At 49.0% G+C, this 21538-nt stretch overlaps 3 protein-coding genes, 1 long non-coding RNA gene and 1 pseudogene across 6 annotated transcripts; 3 read left to right on the forward strand and 2 right to left on the reverse strand.

Moving 5' to 3' along the window:
- Nucleotides 1–1289: 1289 nt before the first annotated feature.
- LOC129632277 (protein FAM32A-like) lies at nucleotides 1290–2560 on the forward strand (annotated as a pseudogene).
- Nucleotides 2561–3880: 1320 nt separating this feature from the next.
- LOC129632309 (zinc finger and SCAN domain-containing protein 5B-like) lies at nucleotides 3881–7712 on the forward strand. The gene is made up of 4 exons (XM_055553824.1): nucleotides 3881–4361; nucleotides 4651–4857; nucleotides 5795–5948; nucleotides 6321–7712. The coding sequence occupies exons 1-4, from the start codon at nucleotides 3984–3986 to the stop codon at nucleotides 6965–6967; spliced, it is 1386 nt and encodes a 461-aa protein (XP_055409799.1). The 5' UTR covers nucleotides 3881–3983; the 3' UTR covers nucleotides 6968–7712.
- A 921-nt stretch (nucleotides 7713–8633) lies between these two features.
- LOC129632274 (zinc finger and SCAN domain-containing protein 5B-like) lies at nucleotides 8634–13178 on the forward strand. Of its 3 annotated transcripts, XM_055553791.1 has the most exons (5): nucleotides 8634–8765; nucleotides 9483–9989; nucleotides 10269–10475; nucleotides 11601–11640; nucleotides 12114–13178. In XM_055553791.1, the coding sequence occupies exons 3-5, from the start codon at nucleotides 10455–10457 to the stop codon at nucleotides 12536–12538; spliced, it is 486 nt and encodes a 161-aa protein (XP_055409766.1). In that variant the 5' UTR covers nucleotides 8634–8765; nucleotides 9483–9989; nucleotides 10269–10454; the 3' UTR covers nucleotides 12539–13178. The 3 variants fall into 3 exon arrangements, 1 of the variants encoding a protein (XP_055409766.1); XR_008704452.1 differs by lacking the exon at nucleotides 12114–13178 and having other exon boundaries at nucleotides 11601–11778; XR_008704453.1 differs by lacking the exons at nucleotides 11601–11640; nucleotides 12114–13178 and adding an exon at nucleotides 11082–11577.
- A 1163-nt stretch (nucleotides 13179–14341) lies between these two features.
- Nucleotides 14342–16539, reverse strand: LOC129632323 (uncharacterized). The gene is made up of 3 exons (XR_008704462.1): nucleotides 16328–16539; nucleotides 14779–14928; nucleotides 14342–14507 (listed from the first exon to the last, which is right to left on the reverse strand). It is a non-coding gene; the product is annotated as an uncharacterized LOC129632323 (long non-coding RNA).
- A 1068-nt stretch (nucleotides 16540–17607) lies between these two features.
- Nucleotides 17608–21251, reverse strand: LOC129632246 (zinc finger and SCAN domain-containing protein 5B-like). The gene is made up of 4 exons (XM_055553752.1): nucleotides 20874–21251; nucleotides 20378–20584; nucleotides 19287–19440; nucleotides 17608–18913 (listed from the first exon to the last, which is right to left on the reverse strand). The coding sequence occupies exons 1-4, from the start codon at nucleotides 21249–21251 to the stop codon at nucleotides 18267–18269; spliced, it is 1386 nt and encodes a 461-aa protein (XP_055409727.1). The 3' UTR covers nucleotides 17608–18266.
- Nucleotides 21252–21538: the final 287 nt, after the last annotated feature.

A 21538-nucleotide genomic window follows, 5' to 3' on the forward strand; every position in this document is an offset into this window, starting at 1 on the left:
CTGGTTAAAACTTTCAAATACCTATGCTTTGACTCCTTCCAACTCTCCAGGTAAATGACAAAAGTATATTCCAGACCAGGAAAATCAATCTTACTGCCAAAAAGTGCACGGGCTTCCCTGGTGGTAAAGAATCTGCCTGCAAAGTGGGAGACCTGGCTTCGCTCCCTGGGTTGGGAAGATCCCTTGGAGAAGGGAACAGCTACCCACTCCAGTCTTCTGGCATGGAGAATTCCATGGACGGTATATCCACAGAGTCACAAAGAGCTGGACATGACTGAAAGAGTTTCACTTTACTTCTTTCCCAGCTGAGCCACAAGGGAAGCCCAAGAACACTGAAGTGGGGAGCCTATCCCTTCCCCAGCAGATCTTCCTGACCCTGGAATTACTCCAGCGTCTCCTGCATTGCAGGCACATTCTTTACCACCTGAGCTATCAGAGAAGTCTACCACAAAACCAACATGGAGGCCTCTTGGATAAATTGGGTTTTTTCTGGTGGAGTGTCCCTGTGAAACTGGATCCATGGATAAACTGGATTATCTAAAATGAGGTCATATAAATGGCTTGACCCGTCCTTACACAATCACTGTGCTGATGGGGTAACAAGCAGGGACCCTTGCCATTTCCCCCGGCTCTCTATAAATAGAGATGTTTCAGCCCCAGACACGCACTGATAGCCAGTCATCGACTTGAGGAGGCTGAGGGCAAGAGGGCTCAAAGGAGGTAAGTGATGAGTGAGAACGTCTAAGGAGAAGGTTTGGGAAGCAATACAGAAGGAGGTGGTGGGTTTCGGAAGGCGGGTTTTCTACTCACCTTGCATCAGCTCAAAGACCTTGTGAAAGCAGTGGATCTCCCTTAAACTCCGTATTAACTATGGTTGACTGCCGAGCTCTCTGTGAGGGGGGAAGAACGGACTTGAAACATGTAAAAGGAACTTTGGAAATATAACGGAACACGGATCCTTCGCTTGCATAAAAGACATTTTAATTAAGAGGTCTTTCAGGCTCCCCTTTCCTGCCTCCATCTGATTTATAGGTTTATAAATCACCCTGATTTATAGGGTGTTGCCACCCTCCATGCGGTGGTTTGGTGTGGTGCATTTATTCCACAAGGCTTTCTGAACCTTGGCCCCCTGGACTAAGCAGAGATGTTCATCTGTGTTCATTTGTGTTACCCCACACACAAAAACCTCTCGGATCTACAGAGGAGAACGATATCGTCCCAATTTCCATTTCAGAAAACCGACCTCGGACTTTTGTCCTTTTAGAAATCCGAATCCAAAAATGGGCAGCATGGACTCCTACGAGCAGGTCCAAAGGGACCCCTGAAGCTCAAAGGAGTCACAGAGCTTGACGTGACCAAGCGGAAGAAGAAAAAGGGCAGAGACAAGGCAAAACTCCTGGAAACGATGGGCAAAATCCAGAAGAACTAGGAGGAGGAGCTGAGGCACCACCTCGATAAGCGGACCCCAGACCAGGTGGCCTTTGAGAAGGTGCAGGAGAAGCGACAAATGGAGAGGATCCTGAAGAAAGCATCCAAAACCCACAAGCAGAGAGTGGAGGACTTCAACAGACACCTGGACATGCTCACGGAGCACTATGACATTCCTAAAGTCAGCTGGAACAAGAAGCCGCCCCACTCAGGAGATGGAGTGTTGTCCAGGGGAAGCAGGAAGCAGAGTTGGGGTCATCTCTGGAGCCTTTGGAAACATTCTTTTACACACATCCTTTTGAGTCTTCTCCTGAGCCCGTGCTTATCAAAGTAATGGGCCCTTATACTGGAACTGCATTTAAGAGAGATGGCCCTTTAACTCTAAATTAAAAAAAAAAAAAAAGTGTAACATCCATGTCCAATGGTTCATGCAGCCACCAGATCTGTGTGTTCACGAGGAGACCCACATGGGCAAGAAGCCCTACAGCAGTGATCTCTGCCCCAATAAGTTCCCCCACGACTCTATGCTGCATGCTCACCAGAGGGCCCACACCCAAGAGAAGCCTTTCTGCTGTGAGCACTGTGAAAAAGCTTTCAATCACCGTGGGAACCTCAGTGGCCACACTCTGGTCTTGAGCCCTACATGTGCCCCGAGTGTCACTGGCCTTCTGCTCCCTGGGGTCTCTCAAATCCCACCAGGAAACCCATTCGGAACCACTGACCCAGGACCCTGCCCGTCGGGTCCAAGTCCTTTCTGCTCCAAGAAGGAAATTCACAATGATTTGTCACTTCTGTAACACAAAGGGTGGATGACATGTGAAGAGCTTCGGAGGATATTCGGTCCGGGGGGGTTAAATTTATATGAATGTGGAGGATATTTGAGTGATGGCTTATTTTTCCCTTTGGATTTTGTTTTCTACTTTAGTGTAGCCTGTTTCAATAAGTTTTTGCTTTCTTTTGTTATTCTTCTACTGAAATCATGTCTCATTAGTTATCAGTACTTCATCATGAAACTGAGCCTGTTGACTGCCTTCCTGTTAGGCCGGACTTCACTGTAAAACTGCATGTCCCTGGCACAGAGGCCAGGCTCTCCAGTGGAATTTAAATTTCAAATAAACACATTTCTGTCAAAGAGTGTCTGAGTAGTTTCTAAGACTTTTCTACAGGGAATAGGTGATAGCCGTGGTTTTGCCTACATCACTGTTACTATGCTGAGATAGATTGACTCACTCCATACTTGTTCGGGGACTTCTTCCCGAGGTGTTTCGAACAGGAAGTCTTCTGAAAGAGAAAGGTGTCATTCTTCTTTCCTATAGGTGTACAACTTCTACTCTTCAAAAAGGCTACTTAGAAATCGGGTTTTCTCACACCTTAGCTCATCAGCTGATTTTAGAAAAGCCTTTGAAGCCTTATCTCACATGAACAGAAAAGACCAGAGGAGTCAAACCGATCTGGCTCCCACCACCATGTCTCTGACTCCGTCAAACCCTCAGGCAGTGAGACCAAAAATTCACGAGATCATTAAAATCAGTCCGTTCATCACAAAATGCAATCCCCGAAGTCCAAAATCAATGAAATCCAAAAGGAAACCGAGGGATTTCCCGCGCGCCCAGCGGGTGAGACTCAGCGCTCCCGCGGCAGGCGGCGTGGTGTCCTTCCGCCGTCTGGGAACTAAGATGGCACCTGCCTCCCTGCTTGGCCAAAAACAGAACAACAACAAAAATACACAGAACCTGTCGCTAAATCACTATGGAGGCCTCTTTAGCAAATCGTGGTTCTCCTGAGCGAGTTTCCGTGGGCAATCGAATCCCTGTGATTAAGTAAAGAGGGATTATCTAGAACGTTTCGCCCCGCCCTCAGCGAATCCATGCGCCGATCGGGTAACAGGCCGAGAGGGCCGGCGTTTCTCCAGCGCGAAAGAGAGACGTGTCTCCGCCAGCCGAGTTGGAGAGCGAGTCCCCAACTGAGGAGGACCGAGGCGAGAAGGCTTCAAGGAGGTAATTGATGGGAAGTGTCTAAAGAGAACGCTAGAGAGTCAGGGCCCGTGGAAGTGGGTTTCAGTAAGTCCTGGCTTTCTGTTCCCCTTGCATTCGCTCAGAGACCGTGTGAAATCCACCGATCTGCCTCCGGCCACACATAAACCGTGGTTCATTTGTGGAATCTTCTGTGAGATGAGATTGTTTCCACACTCCATGGTGGCCTGTGGGGTGGTTCATTTTTTCAACAAGGGCTTTTAAGCACCGCCCTGTGGACAGTTGTGACCACACAGTTTCTTGTACTATAAGATGGATGTCGGAGGAGTAAGAGAATGGATTCTTGTCCCTGGTGTGAAATTCTGAGGGGGGAATACTGCCCAGTATTGGGATGAGGGATGGTAGGGTGGATGAAAAAAAAACTAATTGGCTGCATTCTTTTTTCTTTTTTGCCCCCTATTTCTGAACACTGAATCTATTCCTGAGGAAAAGCAAGAGGAAATTCCTTTCGATCGGGGTCAGTTGGGCACCGACTTCTAGAAGCATTTGCCCAGAGTCCTACTGAAAAGCTCTACAGTCGGTATGGCTGAGAACCAGACAAGGGGTCGTGGCCCCGTCGCGGACAGCCCCGGAGCAGAGTCGCCGGCGTCTGCGCCAGGCCAAGACACCCGAAGGGAAAACCGCGACTCAGACCTGGAAGAGTTGCGCGTTCGCTTCAGAACGTTTAGCATCTCGGACGAATCCGACCCCATGAAGGCTCTGAGGAGGCTCCGTGAACTCTGCGGGCTGTGGCTGAGGCCGGATCTTCACACCAAGGAGGAGATGGTGGACAGGCTGGTGCTGGAGCAGTTCGTGATGTGCGTGCCGCCTGAGATCCAGGTCTTAGTCAAAAGTAGTGGTGCCGAGACTTGTAAGGATCTGGAGGAGGTGCTGAGAAAGAAGCAGAAACTGACGAAATGGGTGAGTAGGACCCTAGTGACCCTGTGAGACAGGGAACGGTGGGATGAGGGGCTGGGAGCTGGGAGATGAAGCAGAAGGATCACAGGGCATGGCTCTAAATCAGTGATTCCCAGAGGGGTGAGCACTTGCCTGTGGCATCACTGGAGATGTTTCTGTTGATCCTCACTTGGAGGGTGTTGGTCTTTCAAATGTCATTCCCAGGAGGTGGGCTCCTAGGGTGGGATACACAATGAATACCTTTTTGGATCTTGTGAAGGGAGACTGATCCTATGTGAATTTTTCCTCACAGGCTGTAGTGCGTGTCCAAGGCGAGGATGTTTTGATGCCCGTCTCGGGTGTTGAGATGTTAGGATCTGAGGTCAGTGAGGGGCACAGTGAGGGAGACCGAGCCAGGGAGCCCCAGCCTACAGTCAGTGTCATCCCTCCAGATGAGGGCCAGCAGGAAAGCCAAGATGGGCAGCATCTGCCAGGAGCCAAGGACCTGTCGAGGGGGCAGGTGAGTGTGATGTCCTGACCTTTAGTCTGGGAGCAGGTAGAAGAGGGTCGGGTGGGGGTGGCTGCGGAAGTAATTGGGAGAACTGGGCAAAGGACAGGAATGGACCCTCTGCCTCCAGGAATTCCCATGGATGCATTCCGTTCCAGCCATTTTCCAGCCAGTGTGAGAATGAAGACAGTCCATCTTTCATAGTCCTTCACCATGAAAGCTTGTGGCCCTAAGCATGAGGGCAGAGGAGTCCTGTTTCCACAGGATGGTGCTGGGTCAGTTCATCAGGCATAAGTGCACTCACAGTGGTTTCACCCATGATGCATTTCGTCGGAGGCACTTAATATTGGGGGATATTGTAAACACCTTGAATTGCACAACAAGTTCCCCGTTGGAGTCATTTTCCCCATCAGATATTGGAGTATGTCTGGAGAGAGTGGATTTTTTTGAAATGTGAATCGGGGGAGGAGATGCCACTGATTTCTCATGAATAGAGCTATATAGTATAGAACAGAGCTATATAGTATAACAGCTATACTGCTTATCATCTTATTATGCCCCAGGCCACCTTCCATGACAAAGACAAATCCAGGCAAGGTATCAACAAGTGGTGAAGTCAGGAGCCCTAGAGCCAGAATCCTCTGCTTTCAGATTCAGGGCCTGGAGACTGTGAGATGAGGTGGAGAGATAGGTGCAAAGATAATTGGCAGTGCCAGCTGTGAAGTCTGGACTTTTGCCAGAGGTGGTCGGTATAGATCAAGGACAGACATGGGAATCAGAAGAGGATTGCCAATCAGGGTGATGGGAAGCAGTCAGGGCATATCTCCCAAACTGATATTCAGAAAGCTGGAGTGTGAGATCAGGGTACGAGGCGGGTGGGGAAAGAGGAGACAGAGCTTGCCGTGGGCTAAGGCAGTGGGATTGACTCTGCTTGGTTGCCCTTTGTCAGGGCCAGAAAGCTCTCCCGCCAGAGACCATTCCTGAAAGAGGTGAACTGGAGGGTCAGACGCCCTCCAAGGAGTACTTGGTGAAGGACCTGCTGGAAGACACAGGAGTGACAAGAACCCTTTCATCTCAAGAGCCTGAACTTCTGCAGGATCATGGTGAGTATTAAAAACTTGGAGACTACAGGAAGTACTGCCTGCCTCCACTGATGTCCAGGAAGGGATACCCAGGATTTCCATCCCTTGGTGTTGTGGCATAGGAGTTGGGTTTTAATGCCAACCTTCTCCATCGTCAACGTTCCAGAGTGTTTCATCAGCTAGACCCTTAGGTACTTTCGATGCTGTGAAGACTGTAGCCAAGATTAGGGATGGTTCCAATAAGACTGGCACCATGGAAAATGCTCCTTGATAAATATGTTGCTGAGTCTCTTCTTTCAGAAGATTCTGGGAGGGCAGGGAGAGAGGGGAGAGTCCCTAGGAAGGAAGTGATACTTCAAATGTGGCTCTGAACCCTTTCCTCTTGTGTTCCAGAGAGAGACGTTTCCACTCCAAGTGGATCCAGACGAGGTCCTCTGAAGAATCACAGACGTAACAAAAGGAAGCGGGAGAGCAGTCCCACTTGCCAAGACGTGGGTCAAGAGGCAGCCACGTGTTTGGACCAAGGAGAGTTCTCAGGACAGCTTGGGTCCCATTCTATTCGTTCATCTGGCACCGTTGGACCCACCAGTCTTCCTGAGGGAGCAGAAACCCCGGGACGGGCACCCTCTGAATGCAAGGTGTGCAAAAAGAGCTTTCCTTGTCAATCTCAGCTTACCTTGCACCAGAGGACACACACAGGAGAGAGGCCCTTTCAATGCGACATCTGTGCCAGAGGGTTCATACAGCCTTCAGACCTGCGGGTTCACCAGCGGATCCACACTGGCGAGAAGCCCTACAGCTGTGATGTCTGCCTCAGGAAGTTCGCCCACAACTCCACGCTGTGCACTCACAAGAGGACCCACACCCAGGAGAAGCCTTTCCGCTGTGAGCAGTGTGACAGAGCTTTTTGCCACCGAGGGAACCTCAATGTTCACCGACGCACCCACTCTGGGCTCAAGCCCTACGTGTGCCCCGAGTGTCACACAGCCTTCCGTCAGCTGGGGACTTTCAAACGCCACCGGAAAATCCATTCCAGATGACTGGCTCAGGACCCTGCCCTCAGGTCCAGGTCTTTTCTGTTTTAATGAGAAAATTGAGAATGATATGTCACCTGTGTGATACAAAGTGTGGATGACAGGGGAAGGGCATAGGAGGATCGTGGAACCCAGGGTTCCCTCACGTGAATTAGGATATTTGAGTGAATTAGGATAATTGGGTTATGACTTATTTTTCCCTTTGGATTTTGTTTTCTACATTGCTATAGACTCTAGTTTTCATTTTCATTTGTGTATTTTCAATTGGAGGAGAATTGCCTTACGATGTTAGACTCTGGTTTTCTTACATGTTTTCGCTTTGTGCTTTTCTTGTTCTTCCAATGAAGCTGTGTCTCACTGGTTATCATTACCTCATCATCAGAGTGAGGCTACTGCTGATTGCCTACTTGTCAGGTGTGATTTCCTTGTAAAATGGATTCTCCTAGCAGGACAGCTGGAGAAGGCAATGGCACTCCACTCCAGTACTCTTGCCTGGAAAATCCCATGGATGGAGGAGCCTGGTGGGCTACAGTCCATGGGGTCGCTAAGAGTCAGATACGACTGAGCGACTTCACTTTCACTTTTCCCTTTCATGCATTGGAGAAGGAAATGGCAACCCACTCCAGTGTTCTTGCCTGGAGAATCCCAGTGATGGGGCAGCCTGGTGGGCTGCCATCTATGGGGCCTCAAAGAGTCGGACTCGACTGAAGCGACTTAGCAGCAGCAGCAGGATGGCTAGATTAAATACAGGTTCACCAGTGTAATTTAAATTTCAAATAAACAAACACATTTCTATCAAAGAGCTCTGTGATTTCTCTTCTAAGACTTTGCTACAGTAGGTGATAGCCATGGTTTTGTCTATGTGGCCATTATTATGTTGAGATATGTTACCTTTGTACTAGTCTAGTTTGGATACTGCTTCCTTAGGTATTGAAAAAAAGAAGGCTTCTTAAATTGATAAGTGTCATTCTTTTCCCCTGCTGCTGCTAACTGCTGCTAAGTTGCTCCAATCATGTCTGACATTGTGAGACCCCATAGATGGCCGCTCACCAGGCTCCCCTGTCCCTGGGATTCTCCAGTCAAGAACACTGGAGTGGGTTGCCATTTCCTTCTCCAATGCATGAAAGGGAAAAGTGGGAGTGAAGTCGCTTGGTAGTGTCTGACTCTTAGCGACCCCATGGACTGTAGCCCACCAGGCTCCTCCATCCATGGGATTTTCCTGGCAAGAGCACTGGAGTGGGGTGCCATTGCCTTCTCCTCTTTTTCCCTACTGGTGTACAACCTCTGGTTTCTTTGATGCCTCTCTGAAATGGTTTCTTACAGTTGATCTCGTCAGCTGATTTTAGACAAAAGTCTTTGATGACTTATTTCATGAGAAAAGAAACAAGATTAGGTAACCCAATTTGATTACAACCATCGGATTACAATTATTGGACTGCTTCACAGTCTCCAAGCAGAGAGAAAAAATTCATTAGATCAGGAAAATCAATCTGTTTCCCCAAGAAATGCCATCCATGAAGTCTAAAGTAAATAAAATATATTAGAGAAAGTTTACTGCCAAACCAATATGGTGGCCTCTTTAATGGTTAGTCCTGTTGGAGTCTCCACAGGAAATGGAATCTACCCAGATTATCCAAAGTGGTTCCTTCCATGCCCTTTATCCAATCACTGGGATGATGAGGTTATGGCCAGAAACCCCTGGAGTTTCACCCAAGTCTCTATAAATACAGACATTTCAGCTCCAGACACACTTTGAGAGCCAGTGCCTGACCTGAGGAGGCTGAAGGCAAGAGACCTGGAAGGGGTAAGTGATGAGTGGGCACGTCCAAGGAGGATGGCTAGAAATCAGGACACACGGGTGGGTTTCAGAAAGATGTTGCTTTCTTTTCATCTTACATTAACTGGGAGACCTTGTGACAGGAGATCTTCCTCTAACCCCACGTTAACAATGGTTAATCCAGGTCTTCTGCCAGGGGAGAAAAATGTTTCCACACATGTTGCTGTGAGGTGGCTCGTTTTCTTCAGGGCTTTCTGAGCGGCACCCTATGGCCATTTAAAAACTACATATATGTTTATTATTAGTTTTAAGTTTTTTAATTCCTTCATTTTGGCTGGGCTGGGTCTTCTTTGCTGTGAGGGCTTTCTCTAGTCGTAGCTAGTGGGGACTACTCTCTAGCTGAGGGGTATGGGCTTCTCATTGTGGTGGCTTCTCCCGTGGCAGAGCTGGGAGTCTACAGCTCGGGTTCAGTAGTTGCCCCTCTCAGGCTCAAGAGTTGTAGTGCACAGGCTTCAAGGCAGGCGGGGTCTTCCCATATCAGGGATCAAACCCATGTCCCCCTGCATTGGCAGGCAGATTCTTATCCACTGGACCACCAAGGAAGCCCTATGGTCATTTCTGACCAGACAGTTTTATGAAATATTGAATGAGTTGAGCAATGGTGTCCAATATATGGGATGTAGGGGAGACAGAAGGGTGGAAAAAAATGAAACCATTGTTTCTCTTTTTTTTTTGTCTCCCTAGACTGCTCACCAGTGACTTTAATGCTGAGGAAAAGCAGAGGAAATCTATTTCCATAGGCTTCAACTGGGCACCCACTTCTAGAAGCATTTGCTCAGAGTCCTACTGGAAATTTCCTCCATCAATATGGCTGAGGACCAGCCATTTTTTCAGGGTTGTGGACACATGACAGACAGCCCTGGGGCAGAGTCACCGGCATCCGTGCCACCCCAAGACACACTCATGGAAGACTCAGACTGTGACCAGGAAACCTGGCACGTCCGGTTCAGAACATTTAGCAGCTCAGAGGAGTCCGACCCGTTTGAGGATCTGAGGAGACTCCGTGAACTCTGCTATCTGTGGCTGAGGCCGGATCTTCACACCAAGGAGCAGATGATGGACAGGCTGGTGCTGGAGCAGTTCATGATCTGCATGCTCCTGGAGTGCCAGGTCCTGCTCAAAGAAAGTGAAGTGCAGAGTTGCAAAGCCCTGGAGGACGTGCTGAGAAATAAGCAGAAACCCAAGAACTGGGTGAGTAGGACCTTAGTGATGGGTGTGGGACGAGGAGACACGTGCAAGCTGCAGGGATCACAAGATAGGACCTGCGGGTTTGGCTCTGTATCAGTGGTTCCCAAACAGGAGAGAGAAGTTCACAGTTGGGCAATTTGGGAGATACTTTTGGCTGTCTCAACTTGAAGGATGTCGACCTTTTACACCAAACGTGAGCTTCTATTGTCAATGCCATTGGGTGCCTGAAAGCTACATTCCAGGTTTATAGAGACTGATCTTGATTGATTTCTCCCCTCACAGACCATAGTCTGCATACAAGGGCAGAAATATCCCGTGCATGATCCCGACATTGAGATGACTGAAGCCAAGGCTGGTGACATGGATGATGAGAGAGACCCATGCGGGGAGCCCGAACCACCCTCAAGGGTCATACCTCCAGAAGATGGCTAGGAAGGAAGCCAAGAGCTGCAGAATCCGCCAGGAGCCATGAACCTATCTACGGAGCAGGTGAGAAAGTGGAAGCAGGTAGAAGAGACTCAGGTGGGTGTGGCTGCTGGAGGAATGGGGAGGTTTGACAGAGGACAGGAATGGACCCATTGCTTCCAGGAATTCCCGTGGATGCATTCCGTTCCTAGGCATTTTTTCTAATCAGTGTGAGAATGAAGATAATCCATCTCTGTCCCTCTCCTATGAAAGCTTCTAGTCTTAGGAGTGGGAAGAAGGGAATCCTGTCTTCCTGACATGATGCTAGGTTCAATTTGCTGCAGGTAAATGCACTGACAGCTGATTTACCAACGGCCACCTTGCCCAAGGGCATGTCATATTTCAGAATATGATCATTCCTTGCAACTGAAGGAGTGACTCGAAATTGGACTCATTTGTCCCCCAGTAGACATTGGGCTTCCCTGGTGGTTCATATGGCGAAGAATCTGCCAACAATGCATGAGACCTGGGTTCGATGCCTGGGTCAGGAAGATCCCCAGGAGAAGGGAATGGCTACACACTCTAGTGTTCTTGCCTGGAGAATCCCATGAACAGAGGAACCTGGCAGCTATAGTCCATGGGTTTGCAGAGAGTCAGACACGACTGAGCGACTAACACTTTCCCTTTCAGACATTGAAGAATGAATGGAAGACAGTTGATTTCTTCAAATAAGGTTGGGTATAGGCAGGGGATGCTATTGACTTGCATGGAGTAGAGACCAAGAATTGTGGTCGTCATCTTCCTATCTACTGCGTAACCACCATTGCAAAGATTCATCCAGGCAAAGTCTCCAACAGTGATGGAGTCAAGAGAGCTGGACCTAGAGTTCTTTACTTCCAGAGTCAAGGGCAGGCAGGAGTGGGTATGATTTGGAGAGACCTATGCATAGAGAAGTCAGAGTGCCAACTGTGATGTCCTGATTGGATTGCCAGATACAGTCTGTATAGATCCAGGACAGCCTTGAGTATCAGGAGATGATTATCAATCAGGGTGATGGGGTGGACAAGAAGAAGTCACGGCATATCCCCTAAAATGACATGAAGAAAGTTGGAGTCTTAGATCAAGATACGAGGGAGATGGGCAAACAGGAAACAGTTTTCCATGGACTAGGGTAAATGGCTTTGACTCTGCTTGTTTGTCCCTTGTCAGGACCAGAGAGCTCTCCCGCCAGAGACTGTTCCTGAAACAGGTAAGCTGGAGGGTCAGACGCCCAGGGAGAACTTGGAGAAGGACGTGCTGGAAGACAGGGGAGAGACAAAAACCCTTCAATCTCAAGAACCTGAACTTCTGAAGGGTCCTGGCGAGTATTCAAAACCGTGGAATTCAGCAGAGTTAGTGACTCCCTCCTATGGTGGCATGGGGCTGGGTAGCCAGCATCACCATGCTTGGATGGGTGGGTGGAGATCATTGTCCAGTGCCAACCTTCTCCATCATCAACGTTCCACTGTCCCACAGTCCAAGGTCTTAGCTTGGTTGCTTGATGGGAACTTCTCAGCCAACATCAGGTTTCCAGTGAGGCCAGCAGCACAGAAAATGTTCCTTGTTAAGTGTGGTGCTGAATTTCTTTCAGGGGATTCTGGGAGCATAGGGAGAGAGACGAATCCTGAAGAAGAAACTGATCTTTAAAATGTGTCTCCTGAACCCTTTCTTCCTGTGTTCCAGAGGGAGACGTTTCCACTATGAGTGAATCCAGACGAGGTCCTGTAAAGAATCGCAGACATGTCAAAAGGAAACGGGAGAGCAGTCCCACTTGCCAAGATGTGGGTCAAGAAGCAGCCACGTGTTTGGACCCAGGAGAGTTCTCAGGACAGCGTGGATCCCATTTGTTGGTGTATCTGGGACCGTGGGACCCACCAGTCTTCCTGAGGGAGCAGAAACCCCCACGGGCACCCTCTGAATGCACGGTGTGCAAAAAGAGCTTTCCTTATCAGTCTCAGCTTACCCTGCACCAGAGGACACACACAGGAGAGAGGCCCTTTCAGTGTGACATCTGTGCCAAAGTGTTCATACAGCTTTCAGATCTGCAGGTTCACGAGCGGATCCACACTGACAAGAAGCCCTACAGCTGTGATCTCTGCCTCAAGTAGTTCACCCAGGACTCCACGCTGTGCACTCACAAGAGGACCCACACCCAGGAGAAGCCTTTCCGCTGTGAGCAGTGTGACAGAGCTTTCGGCCACCGAGGGAACCTCAACGTTCACCGACGCACCCACTCTGGGCTCAAGCCCTACGTGTGCCCCGAGTGTCACACAGCCTTCCGTCAGCTGGGGACTTTCAAACGCCACCGGAAAATCCATTCCAGATGACTGGCTCAGGACCCTGCCCTCAGGTCCAAGTGCCTTCTGCTCCGAGAAGGAAATTCGGGATTATTTGTCACTTATGTGATACAAACAAAGGGTGACATGTGAAGAACTTACGATCATACTGGAACCCAATGAGGTTCCATTGACATGAATTAGGTGTGAATTCTTTCCCTTCAGAATTTGTTTTCTACTTTAGTGTAGCCTGTGTTTTGGTGATAAGTTTTGGCTTTGTGTTGTTCTTCTTTCAGTGACTGCAGGTCTCGTTAGTTTTCTTCTTTGTGAAACTGAGGTCACTGCTGATTGTCCCCCCATTAGGGAAGATTTCATCGTAAAATAGGATGCTCCTAGCAGAGTGTCTAGATGAAAAAGAGGATCACCAGTGAAATTTAAATTTCTAATAAACAAAGACATTTTTGTCAAATAAGTGTCCTGTGTATTTCCCCTTCAAAGATTTTTTTTCTTTATTTTATTTTTTAACTTTACTATCTTGTATTGTTTTTGCCATGTATCAACATGAATCTGCCACATGTATACACATGTTCCCCATCCTGAGCCCTCCTCCCTCCTCCCTCCCTGTCCCATCCCTCTGGGTCGTCCCAGTGCACCAGCCCCAAGCATCCAGTATCGTGCATCGAACCTGGACTGGCGACTCGTTTCATATATGATATTATACATGTATCAGTGCCATTCTCCCAAATCATCCCACCCTATCCCCAAGATTTTTATATGGAGTAGATGATAGCAGCGGTTTGTTCTATGGCCATTATTATGTGGAAATATCGACCCTCTGTAAGGCTTCCCCAGTAGCTCAGCGGTAAACAATCCACCTGCAGCCTAGAAGACCCAGGTTCGATCCCCTCATCAGGAAGATTCCCTGGAGAAGGGAATGGTAACCCACTCCAGTATTTTGCCTGGAAAATCCCATGGACAGGGGAGCCTGGCAGGCTGTGGTGTGTTGGGTTGCAAAGAGTCAGACATGAGTGAAGCGACTGAGCATCCACTCGAGCATTTAAAGTAACTGTATTCTTTTGGAATTATGAACTGTTAGGTAATGTAATATTAATGCTCTTTTGAACACTGAGATTCTAGGGTGTCTGTGCTTGAAAAGATTCTTCAAGGTAGCACTCTTTCATCCCACCTGGCTCTCCTCCAGCAGAAATGAAGAGAGGTCATTTGGAGCAGAATGGAGAAAATAAAGTATTTCTTTTTAAAGAATCAGCGTTTTCTTCAATTAATTAGCCTGGGAATTTGTTGGGGGCGGCAAACTCAAGGATGATATTGTAATAGATATTGGTGTCTGGCTGCTCGCACTTAAAAGCCAATACAGAGGCCAGGTTGGGGGAAAGGAAAGTTAGCTTTATTTTCGATGCCGGCAACTGTTGAAAGTGAAAGTGAAGTTGCTCAGTCATGTCCAACTCTTTGCGACCCTGTGGACTGTAGCCTACTAGGCTCCACCGTCCATGGCATTTTCCAGGCAAGAGTACTGGACTGGGTTGCCATTTCCTTCTCCAACAACTGTGGAGGGCGGGGCACTGTGGCCACTGCTGAGTTTTCCAAATTTGCTGCCTCACTGAGGGCAAAGCTTTCACAGCATCGTGTCTGAGGATTTGAAATAGTTCAACTGGAATTTCATCATCTCCACTAGCTTTGTTCATAGTGATTCTTCCTAAGGCCCTCTTGACTTCACATTCCAGGATGTCTGGCTCTAGGTGAGTGATCACAGCTTAGGGATTATCTACGCTCCCAGAATCCGCTGAAAGAGATTCAGAACCACACTTAACAAGGAGCATTTTCTGTGCTGCCAGCCTCACAGGAACCCTGATGTTGGCTGAGAAGTTCCCATCAAGCAACCAAGCTAAGAGCTTGGACTGTGGGGCTCTGGGACGTTGATGATGGAGAAGGTTGGCACTGGACAATGATCTCCACCCCACCCATCCAAGCATGGTGATGCTGGCTACCCAGCTGCATGCCACCATAGGACGGAGTCACTAACTCTGCTGAATTTCATGGTTTTGAATACTCACCAGGACCTTTCAGAAGTTCAGGTGCTTGAGACGGAAGCGTTTTTGTTTCTCCCCTGTCTTCCAGCAGGTCCTTTCCAAGTTCTCCCTGGGCGTCTGACCCTCCAGCTCACCTGTTTCAGGAACAGTCTGTGGCGGGAGAGCTCTCTGGCCCTGACAAGGGACAAACAAGCAGAGTCAATAACCCTTCTACCTCAGTCCATGGAAAACTGTTTCCTGTTTCCCCATCTGCCTCGTATCATGATCTAAGACTCCAGCTTTCTTCATGTCATTTTAGGGGATATGCCCTGACTTCTTCTGGTCTGCCCATCACCCTGATTGATAATCATCTCCTGATACCCAAGACTGTCCTGGATCTATTCAGACCGTATCTTGCAATCAAATCAGGACATCACACTGGCACTCTGACTTCTCTATGCATAGGTCTCTCCAAATCATACCCACTTCTGCCTGACCCTGACTCTGGAAGTAAAGAACTCTAGGTCTAGCTCACTTGACTCCATCATTGTTGGAGACTTTGCATGCATGCATCTTTGTAATGGTGGTTACCCGGTACATAGGAAAATGATGACTAGTATTCTTGGTCTCTACTCCATGAAAGTCAGTACTATCCCCTGCCCATACCCACGGAGTAGGCAATTGCACTCCAGTACTCTTGCCTGGAGAATCCCATGGACAGAGGAGCCTGGTAGGCTCGGTCAATGGGATAATGAAGAGTTCGACATGACTGAGCGACTTCACTTTTACTTTTCACTTTCACGCATTGGAGAAGGAAATGTCAACCCACTCCAGTGTTCTTACCTTGAGAATCCCAGGGACAGTGGGGCCTGGTGGGCTGCCGGCTATAGAGTCACACAGAGTTGGACACGACTGAACCGACTTAGCAGCAGCAGCAGCAGCAGCAAGAGCCCATACCCAACCTTATATGAACAAATCAACTGTCTTCCATTCATTCTTCAATGTCCGAAAGTGAAAGTGTTAGTCGTTCAGTCATGTCTGACACTTTGCAACCCCATGGACTATAGCCACCAGGTTCCTCTGTTCATGGGATTCTCCAGGCAAGAACACTGGAGTCGGTAGCCATTCCCTTCTCCAGGGGATTTTCCTGGCCCAGGGATCGAACCCAGGTCTCCTACATTGTCAGCAGATTCTTCACCATCTGAGCCTCCAGGGAAACCCAATGTCTACTAGGGGGCAAAATGAGTCCACTTTGGAGTCACTCCTTCAGTTGCAAGGAATGATCATATTCTGAAATATGACGTGCCCTTGGGCAAAGTGGCCGTGGGTAAATCAGCTGTCAATGCATTTACCTGCAGCAAACTGAACCTAGCATCATGTCAGGAAGACAGGATTCCTTTCTCCCCACTCCTAAGACTAGAGGCTTTCATGGCAGAGGGACAAAGATGGATTAGCTTCATTCTCACACTGACTGGAAAAAATGCTTAGGAACTGATTGCATCCACTGGAATTCCTGGAAGCAATGCGTCCATTCCTGTCCTTTGCCGAACCTCCCCATTCCTCAAACAGCCACACCCACCTGACTCCCTTCTACCTGTTTCCATGCTCTCACTTGCTCCCGAGACAGGTCCGTGGCTCCTTCCAGATTCTGCAGCTCTTGGATTCCCTTCTGGCCATCCTCTGGAGGTATGACCTTTGTGGGGGGTTGGGGCTCCCCGCATGGGCCTCTCTGATCATCCATGTCACTGGCCTTGGCTTCAACCATCTCAATGTCTGGATCGCGCACAGGATATTCTGCCCTTGTATGCAGACTATGGTTTGTGAGGGGAGAAATCAATCAAGATCAGTCTCTATAAGACCTGGAATGTAGCTCTCAGGCATCCAATGGCATTGACGATAGAAGCTCCCATTTGGTGTAAAAGATCGACAGCCTTTGAGCTGAGACAACCAAAGAATCTCCCAAATTGCCCAACTGTGAACTTCTCTCACCTGTTTGGGAATCACTGATACAAATCCAAACCCACAGGTCCTATCTTGTGATTCCTGCAGCTTGCACGTGTCTCCTCCTCCCACACCCATCATTAAGGTCCTACTCACCCAGTTCTTGGGTTTCTGCTTATTTCTCAGCACGTCCTCCAGGGCTTTGCAACTCTGCACCCCACTTTCTTTGAGCAGGACCTGGCACTCCAGGGGCATGCAGAACATGTACTGCTCCAGCAGCAGCCTGTCCATCATCTGCTCCTTGGTGTGAAGATCTGGCCTCAGCTACAGATGGCAGAGTTCACAGAGTCTCCTCAGATCCTCAACGGGGTCGGACTCCTCTGAGCTGCTAAATGATCTGAACCGGACGTGCAAGGTTTCCTGGTCACAGTCTGAGTCTTCCATGAGTGTGTCCTGGGATGCCACGGACGCCAGTGACTCTGCCCCAGGGCTGTCTGTGATGTGTCCACAACCCGGAAAAAGTGTCTGGTCCTCAGGCGTATTGATGGAGGAAATTTCCAGTAGGACTCTGAGCAAATGCTTCTAGAAGTGGGTGCCCAGTTGATGCCTATGGAAATGAATTTCCTCTGCTTTCCCTCCACATTAAAGTCACTGTTTAGTAGTCTAGGGACTGGATGGAGGAGCCTGGTGGGCTACAGTCCATGGGGTCGCTAAGAGTCAGACACTACCGAGCGACTTCACTCCCACTTTTCCCTTTCATGCATTGGAGAAGGAAATGGCAACCCACTCCAGTGTTCTTGCCTGGAGAATCCCAGGGATGGGGGAGCCTGGTGGGCTGCCGTCTATGGGGTCACACAGAGTCGGACACAACTGAATCGACTTAGCAGCAGCAGCAGCAGCAGGAGGGGAAAAGAACGACACTTATCAATTTAAGAAGCCTTCTTTATCTAAATACCTAAGGAAGCAGTATCCAAACTAGTATAAGGGGAACATATCTCAACATAATAATGGCCACATTGAAAAAACTATGGCTATCACCTACCTGTAGCAAAGTCTTAGAAGAGAAAACACACAGCTCTTTGATACAAATGTGTTTGTTTATTTGAAATTTAAATTTCACTGGTGATCCTGTATTTAATCTAGCCATCCTGCTAGGAGCATCCTATTTTAAAAGGAAAGCACACCTGACAAGAAGGCAATCAGCAGTAGCCTCACTCTGATGATGAGGTACTGATAACCAGTGAGACACAGCTTCATTGGAAGAAAAAGAACAACACAAAGCGAAAACATGTAAGAAAACCAGAGTCTAACATCATAAGGCAATTCTCCTCCAACTGAAAATACACAAATGAAAAAGAAAACTATAGTCTATAGCAAAGTAGAAAACAAAATCCAAAGGGAAAAATGTCATCACTCAAGTATCTTAATTCACACAAATATCCTAATTTACGCGAGTGGAACCCCACTGGGTTCCACGATCCTCCTAAGCCCTCCCCTGTCATCCCACTTTGTATCACACAGGTGACAAATCATTCTCAATTTTCTCATTAAAACAGAAAAGACCTGGACCTGAGGGCAGGGTCCTGTGCCAGTCATCTGGAATGGATTTTCCGGTGGCGTTTGAAAGTCCCCAGCTGACGGAAGGCTGTGTGACACTCGGGGCACACGTAGGGCTTGAGCCCAGAGTGGGTGCGTCGGTGAACGTTGAGGTTCCCTCGGTGGCGGAAAGCTCTGTCACACTGCTCACAGCGGAAAGGCTTCTCCTGGGTGTGGGTCCTCTTGTGAGCGTGCAGCGTGGAGTTGTGGGTGAACTTCTTGAGGCAGATACCACAGCTGTAGGGCTTCTCACCAGTATGGATCCGCTGGTGAACCCGCAGGTCTGAAGGCTGTATGAACCCTTTGGCACAGACGTCACATTGAAAGGGCCTCTCTCCTGTGTGTGTCCTCTGGTGCAGGGTAAGCTGAGATTGACAAGGAAAGCTCTTTTTGCACACCTTGCATTCAGAGGGTGCCCGTCCCGGGGTTTCTGCTCCCTCAGGAAGACTGGTGGGTCGCATGGTGCCAAATGCACCAAAGGAATGGGACCCAAGCTGTCCTGAGAACTCTCCTTGGTCCAAACACGAGGCTGCCTCTTGACGCACGTCTTGGCATGTGGGACTGCTCTCCCGCTTCCTTTTCACACGTCTGCGATTCTTCAGAGGACCTCGTCTGGATCCACTCGGAGTGAAAACATCTCTCTCTGGAACACAAGAGGAAAGGGTTCAGAGCCACATTTGAAGTATCACTTCCTTCCGGGGGACTCTCTCCTCTCTCTCTGCCCTCCCAGAATCTGCTGAAAGAAAACATTCAGCACCATATTTATCAAGGAGCATTTTCCATGGTGCCGGCCTCATTGGAACCATCCATAATCTTGGCTACAGACTTCCTAGCAACCAAACTACCTAAGAGTCTAGCTGATGAAACTCTCTGGAATGTTGGCGATGGAGAAGGTTGGCATTGGAGAACCAACTCCTACCCCACAACAACAAGGGATGGAAATGCTGGGTACCCCTTCCTGGACATGAATGGAGGCAGTCAGTACCTCCTGTGGTCTCCAAGTTTTTAATACTCACCACGATTCTGCAGAAGTTCAGGCTCTTGAGACGAAAGGGTTCTTGTCACTCCTGTGTCTTCCCACAGGTCCTTCTCCAAGTTCTCCTTGGAGGGCGTCTGACCCTCCAGTTCACCTCTTTCAGGAATGGGCTCTGGCGGGAGAGCTTTCTGGTCCTGACAAGGGGCAACCAAGCAGAGTCAATCCCACTGCCTTAGCCCACGGCAATCTCTGTCTCCTCTTTCCCCACCCGCCTCGTACCCTGATCTAAGACTCCAGCTTTCTGAATATCAGTTTGGGGGAGATGCCCTGACTGCTTCCCATCACCCTGATTGGCAATCCTCTTCTGATTTCCATGTCAGTCCTTGATCTATACCGACCACCTCTGGCAAAAGTCCAGACTTCACAGCTGGCACTGCCAATTATCTTTGCACCTATCTCTCCACCTCATCTCACAGTCTCCAGGCCCTGAATCTGAAAGCAGAGGATTCTGGCTCTAGGGCTCCTGACTTCACCACTTGCTGATACCTTGCCTGGATTTCTCTTCATCATGGAAGGTGGCCTGGGGCATAATAAGATGATAAGCAGTTTAGCTGTTATACTACATAGCTCTGTTCTATACTATATAGCTCTATTCATGAGAAATCAGTAGCATCTGCTCCCCCGATTCACATTTCAAAAAAATCCACTCTTTCCAGACATACTCCAATATCTGAGGGGAAAAAGGACTCCAACGGGGAACTTGTTATGCAATTCAAGGTGTTTACAATATCCCCCAATATTAAGTGCCTCTGATGAAATCCATCATGGGTGAAACCGCTGTGAGTGCACTTATGCCTGATGAACTGACCCAGCACCATCCTGTGGAAACAGGACTCCTCTGCCCTCATGCTTAGGGCCACAAGCTTTCATGGTGAAGGACTATGAAACATGGACTGTCTTCATTCTCACACTGGCTGGAAAATGCCAGGAATGGAATGCATCCATGGGAATTCCTGGAGGCAGAGGGTCCATTCCTGTCCTTTGCCCAGTTCTCCCAATTACTTCCGCAGCCACCCCCACCCGACCCCCTTCTACCTGCTCCCAGACTGGAGGTCAGGACATCACACTCACCTGCCCCCTCGACAGGCCCTTGGCTCCTGGCAGATGCTGCCCATCTTGGCTTTCCTGCTGGCCCTTGTCTGGAGGGATGACACTGACTGTAGGCTGGGGCTCTCTGGCTCGGTCTCCCTCACTGTGCCCCTCACTGACCTCAGATCCTAACATCTCAACACCCGTGCCGGGCATCAAAATATCGTCGCCTTGGACATGCACTACAGCCTGTGAGGAAAAATTCAGATAGGATCAGTCTCCCTTCACAAGATCCAAAAAGGTATTCATTGCGTATCCCACCCTAGGAGCCCACCTCCTGGGAATGACATTTGAAAGACCAACACCCTCCAAGTGAGGATCAACAGAAACATCTCCAGTGATGCCACAGGCAAGTGCTCACCCCTCTGGGAATCCCTGATTTAGAGCCAAGCCCTCTGATCCTTCTGCTTCACCTCCCAGCTCCCAGCCCCTCATCCCACCGTTCCCTGTCTCACAGGGTCACTAGGGTCCTACTCACCCATTTCCTCAGTTTCTGCTTCTTTCTCAGCACCTCCTCCAGATCCTTACAAGTCTTGGCACCACTACTCTTGACTAAGACCTGGATCTCAGGCGGCATGCACATCACGAACTGCTCCAGCACCAGCCTGTCCACCATCTCCTCCTTGGTGTGAAGATCCGGCCTCAGCCACAGCCCGCAGAGTTCACGGAGCCTCCTCAGAGCCTTCATGGGGTCGGATTCGTCCGAGCTGATAAACGTTCTGAAGCGGATGCGCAACTCTTCCAGGTCTGAGTCGCGGTTTTCCCTTCGGGTGTCTTGGCCTGGCGCAGACGCCGGTGACTCTGCTCCGGGGCTGTCCGCGACGGGGCCACGACCCCTTGTCTGGTTCTCAGCCATACCGACTGTAGAGCTTCTCAGTAGGACTCTGGGCAAATGCTTCTAGAAGTCGGTGCCCAACTGACCCCGATCGAAAGGAATTTCCTCTTGCTTTTCCTCAGGAATAGATTCAGTGTTCAGAAATAGGGGGCAAAAAAGAAAAAAGAATGCAGCCAATTAGTTTTGTTTTCATCCACCCTACCATCCCTCATCCCAATACTGGGCAGTATTCCCGCCTCAGAATTTCACACCAGGGACAAGAATCCATTCTCTTACTCCTCCAACATCCATCTTATACTACAAGAAAC

The sequence above is a fragment of the Bubalus kerabau genome, chromosome 17, assembly GCF_029407905.1.
Source record: "Bubalus kerabau isolate K-KA32 ecotype Philippines breed swamp buffalo chromosome 17, PCC_UOA_SB_1v2, whole genome shotgun sequence".
Lineage (NCBI taxonomy): Eukaryota > Metazoa > Chordata > Mammalia > Artiodactyla > Bovidae > Bubalus > Bubalus kerabau.